The following is a 12559-nucleotide window of genomic DNA, read 5'->3' as shown; positions in this document are numbered from 1 at the left end:
TGAATATGAATTTAAAAACATAACTCAGTTTATCCAGTAAATCCTTGCTCATTTCCCAGTAAATCCTCTACTCACGCTCTACAATGGTGGCAGATTAACAACATACCTTAAATACAATCGGCTATATAAAGAATAAAATGATGGCAGATAAGAGAGGAAGGAAACTGTTTCAGTAGCTGCAAAGCTCTAATGAGCAGAATGCTGGAGGTCTTTTGGCAGCAGGATCTGCAAAGCAAACATCATCAGCGGTGTGTTATCACTAAAACTCAACCAAATCCAGGTCAAACTTTACTAAATATAAATATATAAATATAAATATTTATATAAAATATAAATATACAATTTGATAATGTGTTAAATCATTGTTGAAACTAAACCACTGGTACAATTAAATACTTGTACCACACAGCTACAGCCATTAATTTAATATATTACAACAACTTAACCGTACAATTCAGGGAGAAATACTGCACTTTTTTTATTGACTAAACTAATTTGATTACTTAATTGTCATTATGTGAATGTTATAAATTGTGTATGTTATTCAGCTTTAGTTATTAGTTACTTTATAGATTCTTTATAAATAATTAATAATCTAATTATCGTGTAGTTTCCAGCATGCATCAACAATTACAAATAATTAATACACATTCTAAAGTAAGTCATTGTGCATAATATGAATATGAATAATATACTGTTTATCAAATAACAGACTTATGTTACAACTGAAATGACTATCACAACACTCACATTAAAGTATAAAATTATGTAAATCATAAATCAGTTTTTTAATCACTTTTCAATATTTTTTTTCAGTTTATAATACTATTAATTCAAATAATGTATGCTATGATTGTATTGCAATGGGATAGAACATTAGGTCATCCAGCTCAGTGAAAACAGAATTATTTTATTCATTTTTTTAATCTCAAAATGTACTGTACATACTCTTAACTTTCCATAGAATGACTTGCATCAGTAATAAAAACAACTGGAGGAGTTACAAAAACAAAACAAAACAGTTCAAAACTCAACAAAAAAAAAGAAACAACATACATTAGACTGTAGAAGTACAGAAACATTTGTGTTCACTGTAAACTCTTCAAACAATTGTTCTCCAATGGTCGTTGTGAAGAGAAACGTCATGATTTGGAAACAGGTCAACATTAAAACACCATTTTTTAATTAAAACGCACAAATGATGTGTAATTACTGGCTGTAATTATTATTATGTACAGTAGGTGGTTCACATCAATCCCACAGTAGTATGTTTCTGCCCCCTAAATATGAACTGCTGCATGGACTGTGTCAACCCTTCTTGACTACACATAGTTGGACTTGGAGTGTGTGGTGGGCATGAAGTGGTCAGTGTGGAGGTTAGACACGGGCAACTCGGACCTTGAGCATCGCCGGCAGCTCAGGAAAGTTCCGCCAGCCATCATGAGCAGGCCGCCAGCCAGGCTGACAAACACTGCCTTACCAAACTCAAACCTTTGCAGGTGATGGGACGTATGGAGGGTATCAACAATCATTTTGACATACCAGGAGGTGATGATGATAGCCAGTAAACCTGAGGAGACAAATATTTGTATTGTTAATGAATGAGATTCATCTGCTGGTCTTTTTTTTTTTCAACCAATAATTTCATTGTTTGATCACAGTTTGGTCCACTGTGTCGCATGTAGGAGGATCTATAGGCAAACATAGTAAATAAAATACATTGAATAAGAATGAAAAAAAAGATGAATTAATATTTATTATGAGATTTACAAAGAACAATCATTGAAGGATTTCTGCCAGTTGTTTTCATTGATAAATGAACTACTTTGCTGCTGAACACACCTGAGATCGTGATCATGATTCCTCCAACCATAGCTATTGTGGATTTGCTCCTAGCCTTGTCATCCATGAAGCGTGTGCACTTCATTCCCACTGTGCCGATCATCAGTGCCATCGAGGAGAGGAAGATGCTGAGCATCATAATTGACCTGGTAATCTGGATTTCACCTGGAGGAATACAAGGACAGACATTACAACACTGACACAGTCTGTCGGACACTGTTGGACATATTAGAGACGCATGGTGTCGGTTTAACCTTAGTCAATAACACCAAAATATAACATAAAGGTGAAATACTGTAAATGGGGGAGTGATTCCTCAGAAGATGACTATGACCTGGATGACTGAGAACCTTCACTGTCATGTGATTTACTGTGTGACTTTGAATGTGATGTGGCTGGAAGGAAGAATCATGCTTGTGGGGAGAGTTTGTGACCACTATCATTACTAAGGATTGATGTTAATATCAGGTCTGGGGCTGAAACAACGCCTCTTTTAACCGATGACTAAATTAAACTATTTTGATAATCAATGAATCAGTTTGAATGTTTTTTTTCTGAGTTTTCAGCCTCTGTGAATATTTTTCTTTGCTCCATATAACAAAGAAATCCTTAAAACTCAAAATATTTTTGGGTTGTCTTTTTTAACAAAACAAGACATTTGAGAACATCATCATTTCCAGGTTTGAGAAACGCTGATCAACATTTTCTGACATTTTCTGAACTTAACGATTACTCAGTTAATCGGGACAATAACTGACAGATTCATTGATTATGAGAGATAATCATTAGTTAGTTGCAGCCCTAATCAGGTCTGAGAACTTTTAATTAATTAGGTCCTGTGTAGCTAGTAATGTGGCAGGCAAGTGTGAAGTGAATTCTGCTCGAAAAAGTCAAATCCCTATGAGATCTTGTGTATTCCTTTAATTAATATCACCACATTGTCACAAGGTGTCAACCCAAAGAGACGCATTCTGTCTAATTATAGTAACTTAATATCAGTGAAAGGAATCTCAATGAGCAGTGCCTGGTGTCTGGAGGAGCAGGAGCACTCACAGGCTGTTGAAAATCTAACAATAACAACAATTATGTAATAATAATAATCATAATAATACTCACTGGGGAGCTCCAGGAGGGACTCGTGATACTGGCATGTGGTCCTTTCCTCTCCACTGCAGGTCATCCACAAACCCTCATAGATGCGGTAATTTTCTCCCTCCATCTGTTTCTTCCATTCAACCATGAACGTGGCGGCGACAGTGGCAGAGATACCGACGAGTGAGAGGAGGAAGCCCAGCAGCTGAATCCCAGAGCTGGCCATCACAACAGCAGGTCAAAGAACAAGAATAAAGATAGGAAGATAAAAAAAATCCAGATAACAATAAATAAATGAAAGTGTTTTATCCTCAAAAGACAGAGAGTGCTGGTGACTGATTGAATCTCCTCAGACCGCTATACGTGCGCTCCTCCTCTGCAGCCTCTATTTAAAGCAGTGACTCCACCTGCACACACTGATGGGAAGAACTTTCTTCCCGTCTAACTTTCTTTAGAATCTTATCAGGATTCTAAATGGACGATGGCAACAGCAATACATGTCTGAACATACAGTAAGTGAAAGTGTGCCTCCTCTTAGCCATGAAGTCATTATCATATATCAGTTCATAATATCTTATAGACTTTCTGTTTATTTACTTTGGAGACCAAAACTGCAGCCATTAAGCACCAGTGTAGACTATAGTCACCCCTCCGCACGACCCTTCAAGTTAAGTTAAGTTTGCACTTAACTTGGCTAAGGGATATGTGCATTACACCTATTTATTTATTTAGGTATTTATCACAACCTTTTTAACCTGGGGCAGTTTTTTATTCCCTTTATTTTCATTTATTTTTAGACCAGTTTGGCTCGACTTGTTGCACCTTGCATTGTGTGTGTTGTTTTCAATGTTGGGCTTTGAACGTTCTTTCCCACACGTTCCCTCACGCTCTCTGGATTGGTGAAACTGTGGAAACTGAATGTCCCCAAGGGGATAAATAAAGTTATCTGTATCATCTTCATGTTTCTCGTAACCTCTTGGTGCACAAAGGCATTCTGAAAGGAATAAACATGGTTTAGACGTAGGTTTATAGTCGAGTAGCAATCCAGAGCTGCTCAGAGAGGAGCAGCCGCTGATGTCTGCTTTTTATTTGCGTCTGCAGTTGATTAATTCTTTCCTAATGTTCAGAACATTACAACTAAAGACGGCTGAAACATGAGTAAACAGATGAGTTCTTTGTGCTAGTTAACATGGCCAATTTCATTCCTTTCCTCTGCAAATTACAGCAGCAAGATTGTCATTATGTTGACAAACAATTATCAAATGATTTGACCATATTTGGTGAAGGGGATGCCAGTTTGTAAACACTTAGATTGGATCAGTGTCCTCCCCTTCCTGAAATGAGCCTAATCCAAAGCATTTTTCAGTTTCGCTATAGCAAGTTGTTTAATATTCCTCCCTTATGTGCATTCAGTGCATTTATTTATGTTTGATGATTAAAAAAAAGAAAGAAAAGAGAATTTGATTTTTTTTTCTTTCCCCCTCAGATTTTCTTTCTTTGTTTTGTTTTACTAATTACTGAGATTGTGCTCAGTAAGTGCTTGTCCGTATCCTGGAAACATTCCCTTTTTATCCAACTGATCTTGGAGAACATGGCAGTGTCCAGCAGATGCAAACATTCTTTTTTTCAACAGTCGACAAAGTGTAGTTGTCACATCAATAACACTGAAAGTCAGGAATATCTCTGTCTCAGAAAGAAAACAAAAGTAAAACTGGACTAACATGAACAAGTGGGACAAGTTAGGTTCCAGTAGAGCTCTCTTTCTCTTTTCATTATTTCAGAAGAACAGGCCCAAACTCAATTTCAGGACAAATTATCTATTTAACTCAGAAAAACAGTAAAAAAAAAACTGGTATATGGAATTGGTATAATTCGACAATATGAAGGATTATGAATTCAATTCCCCTTTTTGGCACAATCAGGTGTGTGAGCAGAAACACACTGATCAATGCAACAAAAGGGTGTAATTAAATCCTGACCTAAATCTTGTGTCCTCCCTCAGATTCAAGATTCAAAATGTTTATTGTCATATGCACAGTAAAAAAACACGTTTCCCTGTGAAATTCTTACTTTGCAAAAAGTAAACAAAAGAAATAGTATTAAAAATAGTATATAAATATAAGCTACATATAAAGGAAAATAATAAATATTTAAATATATGTAAATATATGCATATATACAAGAGAAATGTAAACTGTACATTAAGGGAACCCTAATTAGTCAGTCAGTCATCATCTAACCGCTTTATCCTCCACCAGAGGGTCGCGGGGGGTGCTGTGCCAATCTCAGCTACATTGGGCGATAGGCGGGGTACACCCTGGACAGTTCGCCAGTCCATCACCCTAATTAGTACAAAATTGTGACAAATAACAGATTTAAAGTGACAGTGATGTAAACAGATGGCTTTAGTGTAGTCCGTTCAGCTATTGAGAATTCTGATGGCAGTGGGGTAGAAAGAGTTCTTTAAAGGGGTCGTCCTGCATTTCACACTCCTGTATCTCCGTCCTGAGGGCATGAGTGTTAACAGTCCATGTTGTGCGTGGGTGTTGTCCTGGGTGTTGAAACAGACAGTGAGGTGTTATAGCTTTGTTCTCCACTTTTTAGATCATATTTACAAATATGACATGCTGGGATTTTGGAGACACACAAATTAAAACCTGTATTTTTAGATTTAGCAATGTTGTTTCAGAAATGTTAATGTTCAATACCAACCGCACTTTGTTTCCAAATGTTGGATTAACATTAAGAGGTGACGGTAAATGTTTCTGACTCAGCTTGACTGACTCAGTGGCTGGATTACTCTGAGGTTTATGGAAAACAGATTTGCTTACATCCCTCAAATATCAATGCACACGCTGGCATCCTGTATGAGGCACATTTCGTTTCATATGTACATACGTCTCTGTCTGTCACACACTCATGGACTAATCAGGAGAACGTTTCCTGCAAGTGCTGCCTAATGACATCCAGAATCATACAAAAGGAGGAAATAGACACCAGGGAGGAACCGCAGCATAATCTCAGTTCAAGATATTGGAGGTAATTACACTAACAGTATTTAACCTAAGGCTAATACATGAAGTCAGCAAACTTTTAAAAAGAAATAAATAGCACAGTATGGGAGGACAATGCCACCTAGTGGCCAATTTGGGGAACGGACACGGCAGCAGCAGGAGCAGCTGAGGACACTGTTACGTCTCCCACAGCTGACAAATTACACTCTTCATTTGACTTTTGAGTAAAGAAGCACATTCACTTGAAAAGGGTTGATGCAAAGAGTGTATTTATTACTATAGTTTATTTAAACATGCCAAACTGGCATCGCCTGTGCCAAGAGACGCATGTTTTGCACATGCAAGTTTATTTAGGGTTCAGTGAGATCTAAGTGTAACAGAGTCAGTGCAGATTGTCTGAGACACACCTTTGCTTTTCCTGTACGACCACATAGTGTAAAACAAACAAACAAAAAAAAGACTGAGTAAGAGTGTGTCATAACTACCCGACAGAGGCGTGCTGTGATTTTGACTTTGTTTGAGTAGTTCACAGAGCTAAAACAATGATAGTGTTTGACTGTTTTATTTATATTTTGGTATTTTTAATTTGATGCCATTTGTATTTGGTTGCTTTATCTTTATGAACAGATAGAATGTTCTTACAGACAGTGAACCATTAGTGTTTTTCATGACAGGTGACATCTGTAACATTTCATTACTGTAAACTGTAATGTTTGAAATGTATATATATATATATATATAGAAAATCTTTATATTTTATTATTTCCGGATAGGATCGGATCGTTTTTCGGAGAGACAGGGGTGATATCATATAAAACTTAAGAATGCAGTGTGCCAGGACAACTTTAAAAATGATGCGTGTTTCAATCTCAGGGGTTAAATTATGGTATAAGGATGAAGAAGAGCAGTTTAATCCTTTCATCCAGGAAATGGTCGTGTTGAAAGCCAGAAATTCTTGTGTTATACTGAGAACATTAAAAACAATGTATAACATACAGTAAATATGTAAATATTTGGTGATGGATACAGTAGTGTATAATTTGGGTTGTGTGTAATAGGAATGGGGATAGGCACTTATAAGTTTATACTTCTGCCTACTCCTTTTCAAACATGTGACTGGATGTAAATGTCTGTCTACCTATCCATCCGTCTACTGACTTTTGAATTGTTGATAGTGTTTTCTTATTTTATTAAAAACAGACAGAGTGTAGATAAAACATATAAAAAGCCCTTTGATCCACTGCGCCAGATTATAAATTAGAGCTCATTTGCATCTGTAGTTGCAAATGAGCCAGCAACAGCAACAGCAATAACATTTACACACTAAATATACTGTATTGTATGTACATGACAAAGCAGTTCTTCAATGCTACAGTTGTGTAATGTTGTAGAATTGGAATCACCACAATATTTAAGCATTTGTGATATTTCATGTAAATAGTTATTTTCATTAGTTTACAAAATAATTTGGTGTGTGTGTGTGTGTCGTACACAGCATGTTCTCTGATAACTGAGCTACTGAAAATACAGGAGGGTAAGAAGCATCACTTGTTTAGCAATAACCCCCTTTTTTGGTGTGAATGATCATCTTAACAATGGCTTAGTACAGTTCAGTTAATCAAGAACGTGTACCGCTGAACCTAGGGAAGCTAAATGGAACTCAGCCATCATTACTTTGATTATCTATACCTGTGCTTTTCCTACTATGACCTGAAATATCCCTATTGCAATATTTCATGTGTAAATTGTTAAATCAAACTTACAAAAAGGCATCGCAGGAAGGGACCAGCACAAACTAAGGACACTTAGAATATCGTCCATCTTTTTCACAACTTTTTAAACTGACGTCTTGTCATAGTAGGAAAAGTACAGGAAGTAATAATGACATACAATCAGCCTTGTATAAAGTACCTAAAAGGGATACTTGAGTAAAAGTATCTTACCAGGAAAATACTTTGGTAGAAGTTGAAGTCACTTAAAGTATATGATATTTACTGTACTTAAGTATCAAAAGTAATTTTCTGATATAAAATGTACTTAAGTTTTAGAAGTAAATGTATTACAACAAAGTGAGTGGTAGTGCTAGTGCGAGTTATCAATGTGGTTTCAATTCCTGGCTCCTTGTCCTTGAGCAAGACACTTAAGCCCGTGTTGCAGAGTGTGACTGGGTGAACACTGTAGCGTGAAGCAGCTCATCACAAGAGCTATATAAATACAAAAGTCTTCTTCTTCTGATTTTATTTAGTAGTAACAAGTAACAAAGGCACTTAGAGGAAATGTAGTGAAGTAAAAGTTAAGTGCAGATAAGTGAATTGTGTACTCAAGCACAGTAACAACACTGCATGTCCTCATGTTTGTTGCGTCAAACCCTCGAGGGGCTTGAAAAAAGTGGCCTCCTACTTACAGAAGATCACAAAAATAAAACATTTACAATGACAAAGTGAACATTTTAAATGTGCAACAGTCAATCGTTCAGCTGACCGTCAACTGTGGAAAACATGGAAAAAGCCTCTGGCAGCTTTTCCTGACCTAGCACCTGATGAGTGTACACACTGATTATACATATGCACATTTATGAAATCCAGTGTGTTCTGTTGAAAGACTATCTCTTTCTGCATGAAACAATCGCCTGCATGGTTCATTTTCTTATATATCCTGACGTGTAAGTCTTTCTTTGGCTTTGGTTTTAACTGAAACAGCAGCAGCGGATTGTTGTCCTAAAATAAATTCAGCCGTATGCACTTTGTCAGCAGTTCTCCTCTGAGCAAACTTGAATTGCCTGAGGATCGCCCTGGCATACAAACAAGGGTGACTCCCTGCACAGATAGGCTTAGGTGCTGCTCCAAACCAGTCCGATGTCATTCCTGCATCAGGCACAGCACAGAGTGCCTCGAGCCAAACGGCCTGTTTAATTTTTTACACCCCACTATGAGAATGTTTGCTTTTGTCTACATGCCACTTAAGCTTTAAAAGTACGACAGACACACCTTGTGCATCAGAGAGTGTTGTTCTTGATTTGGACATATTCAGATAGATTTGTTTGATTGGTGTCGTGCACAAAAGTGTCCGACCCTACTGGGTTTTTAAGACACTAAAAATATTATATTTAAATGAAATACCCTGCCTTTTCTCTCATAGACATTGGTGAACGAACTTCACTACAGCAAAGCTTCCCTTCATGAAGCACAACTCAATGTGTTAATTAACATCCAATCAAAAGAAGCACACAAAAGGACATCTGTCCTCATAGACAGGGACATACAGCACATTGACCTCATTTTCACTTTCTCTGCACTCACACTTCAAATGCATATATATATAAAAGGTTAAATATTATACAATGACCATATAAACAAAATATGCAAGGAGCCCTGAGGCCCCGCAACAGGGTCACACAATATGATCTACAAAATTCAATCTAAATATTTTTAGGAAAAGTACAGGTGCAGTGGAGATAGGTTTGAGTTCATCAAGTCAAACTTTGCGGCTGCGAAGTTCTTTGTGCTGATTTTGGAAGCGACCGCGTGTTTGAAGGTGTGGTGCCAGTGACAGCGATGCTGCCTTGTCAGTGTCAGGGTGAATACTTTACACCAGGGTATAATTAACCATCAGATTACTAAACCTGAAACGGTGTGCGTGTGTGTGAGTGATCTTAATTCTTACATTATCTTAAGACAACAATCCGAAAAAGGGATCATGAATCAGATCATTCATTCTCTTTGAGGTCACATTTCGGTTTCAGTCACACATATTAGTAGTTTGCGATTGCTGTAGTAAATCCCTCCTTCAGAAGTAGAAAGATTCTCCCTGTCGAGGCTTGGAACAGTTCAGTGTCTAACAAAATAGTTCTCTAACTACCTCTACCGGTTTTTCCTGAAGATTTGCCCCAGGCTGAATGAGAGAGAGAGGGGAGAGAGAGAGAGAGAGAGAGAGAGAGCATATATGGAAGCTGCTTTCTCCTTCACAGATTGAGGCTAAGGTCTTTTTTTTATCTTCTTTTACCATTTGCATTTATTTGAATTTTTTTCAATTATATCGATGAAGACTTAACCTCAACAGAACAGAGACACATGGAGAGGGTAAGTCACACCCCCCTTCATTCTCTCCCTCTTTCTTTCTTTAACAAGTGGGTGTGTCTTCGTGTCTCAACACGGCGTGCAACAGTTGATAGACAGCCACCCTTTTTTTATTTTTCACCTGGCAGGTGAGACACTGGTAAAAACATTCTCAGAGTGAATTTAACTTCCTCTGTGGATACTGTGGCCACTTCATCACTCTCAGGATGAACACATGCAGGACAACAGCAACAGCAGCAGTAGCAGCAGCAGCAGAAGTCCAGGGCAGGTGAGTTACATTAGACCTAATACTAAACTTCTCTGTTTGTGTGTGTGCAGCTACAAGATATTAGCACTGTTCACAAACATGGGCTCCTGCTCGTTACGAAGCATGTCACCGTGTTCTGCTCCCTCACTGCAAACACCTGTCAGGCCAAGCCTGTCTGTGACTCTGTGTCCCGGTGCTGATGGTGGTGTGGGTCAATTCTATCAGCTCTTGCGTCGAACGAGTCAGAGCCTGAGCGAGAATAAATATACTTGCCTGCCTATTTTGTCATAGAGCAGGATCAAACATGCAGTCATGTCAAATTTTCCGCTCACTAACACACAACAGCTGTGTCCATATATGAAACAATAACTGTTGTCCTTCCTTCACAGGTTTGTGTGTTTGTTTCCAGCACTTTACTGTTACCCACACAGCTGGAAACTTTGCCTGGGAATTTCTGCGTGTAAAAATTTCAGTCATTGTTTCTGGTCGTGTGTGTGATGTGCATTCAAAACCCAGCAGTGGAGCTATATACAGGACATGGAATGGATTATTATTATTATTAGTGTTGTTAATTTGTTCAATTAAGAGACTCACAAGGTTTTAGTGTATAGTTTCAAAATGCAAAAGTGAATGTGGCAACAACTTAAACAAGCACTGGTAATACCCGCTTGAAGTTTGTAAACTTTATGTCAAATTGCCATTTAAAAATCTTATCACAGGCATCTAAATTTATTTAAGAGTATTCATCACATTCACCAGGACCGAAACTGAGATCCTGTCTGAGGACTTAATCTGCCCAACCGCTGCAGTGGCAGTGGCAATTTGGTTGTGACATATCCCATTGAGGGCATGGCAGGGATGTTACCACACGCAAACGCAGCATCAGTATGTCAGGTATGTTGGTAAACCAGCTCCACTCTACCAATGATGGGTGTAACTCTGTACTTGTCTCTAGAGTGGTATGATTTATTAAAAATGCTGTCAATAAAAGGCTACCTGTCACTGACGGTAAGGCGAGTGTATAAGGAAGTAGTAAAATCAGATAATCACATAACAGATTTCAACCAAGGAGTCCACCAGGAAGAAAATGAGGTGGAAGTGTTTGTGTATGACTCTTTGTACATGTGAATTCTGCACATAAAATAAAGACAAATACTTGTGCAGCAGTCACAACTGTTTATGGAACCATCCTTTCCTGTTTCAAGTCCTGTTGCTGGAAATTATGCAGTGAGTATTTGTATGTGCAAACAGCTAGAGGTGGTCTAAACTGGTCTCGCTTTCCTGTGGTTTGTGTGTGTGTGACCTTAAGTGTGCAAATACTGACCAGAATTGCCTGTGCCCAAATGTCTTGACAGGTGAGAGAGCGACGGTTTAGGAAAAATTTGGAATAGATATCTCTATGAGTTGACAAATTAAAATGTTTTTTATTTATCTGGGCCATAAGTTCAGTGGTTAAGGGGAGACTGAAATGATGCCTGTTCAAAACCATGCAGCAGAAACTTAAAACATTTAGATATACAGTTATGGTTAAAATGACCTGGGCTTTTGTTCAGAAAAGAGGTTCAACAAACTTCTAATCCTGAACCCTGTGTTGGTGAGTAACAAGTATACCAGGTTTCACTAAAAAAATGGTGGAATTGTATTTCACTAATACTATTGGATCTAACATATTAAGTAAAAATATAAATTAGCATTTTTTTGTGCCAGTGCAACCCCTGCAGGTGAAAAACACAAATTGTGTAAGACTTACGTGTAATGGGCTCGTGGCTGAACCTCGACCTTCTGAAGACCTTGGAGCAGATTGGCAACAGCAGCACAAGACCACACCGGAAGTCACTCCTGGCCAGTAAATGCATGTCATGTTATGGGGCTTTACTGGGAACTGAAGAGTATATCAATACATCATGAATTTCAGTGAATTAACAGAAGAGTCTAAAACATAAATTGTGTAAATGCTGATAGTTTATTACACTTTGAAATGTTATAATTAAAATGAAATGGCAAATTCACTTTTCTTAAAGAAAAAAAGATCCTGTTACATTAAGTGCAAACACGTATGGGTCGATTCATAATTGGTAGATTGCATACAAGCCCAGGATAAAAGAAAACATTGAAACTTAACACTTACTGTGTGATGTAGACAGTACTCAAATAATCCAGTCTCATGCACAATAGTCATGATTAAACCAAGACACATCAAGATCACACCCGTTTGGTTGATAAATACATTTTCTTAGCTTCCAACATGTCCACAAGGTGGTGCTCTAATCAAACAACAAAGTAGGAGA

The 12559-nt window shown here is 37.8% G+C and overlaps 1 protein-coding gene across 2 annotated transcripts; it reads right to left on the bottom strand.

Annotated features, from left to right (window-relative positions):
• Positions 1-945: 945 nt before the first annotated feature.
• Positions 946-12197, bottom strand: LOC122780746 (claudin-7). 2 transcript variants are annotated; one of them, XM_044043970.1, is made up of 4 exons: positions 12022-12197; positions 2959-3152; positions 1843-2007; positions 946-1570 (listed from the first exon to the last, which is right to left on the bottom strand). In XM_044043970.1, exons 2-4 carry the CDS (start codon positions 3080-3082, stop codon positions 1323-1325), a joined length of 537 nt encoding a protein of 178 aa, XP_043899905.1. In that variant the 5' UTR covers positions 3083-3152; positions 12022-12197; the 3' UTR covers positions 946-1322. The 2 variants fall into 2 exon arrangements, with proteins under 2 accessions (XP_043899905.1, XP_043899904.1); XM_044043969.1 differs by lacking the exon at positions 12022-12197 and having other exon boundaries at positions 2959-3160.
• Positions 12198-12559: the final 362 nt, after the last annotated feature.

Source organism: Solea senegalensis, linkage group LG14 (genome assembly GCF_019176455.1).
Source record: "Solea senegalensis isolate Sse05_10M linkage group LG14, IFAPA_SoseM_1, whole genome shotgun sequence".
In the NCBI taxonomy this organism is placed as follows: Eukaryota; Metazoa; Chordata; class Actinopteri; order Pleuronectiformes; family Soleidae; genus Solea; species Solea senegalensis.
The sequence above is the reverse complement of the archived record's forward strand: the minus strand, read 5'-3'. Positions and strand labels throughout refer to the sequence as shown.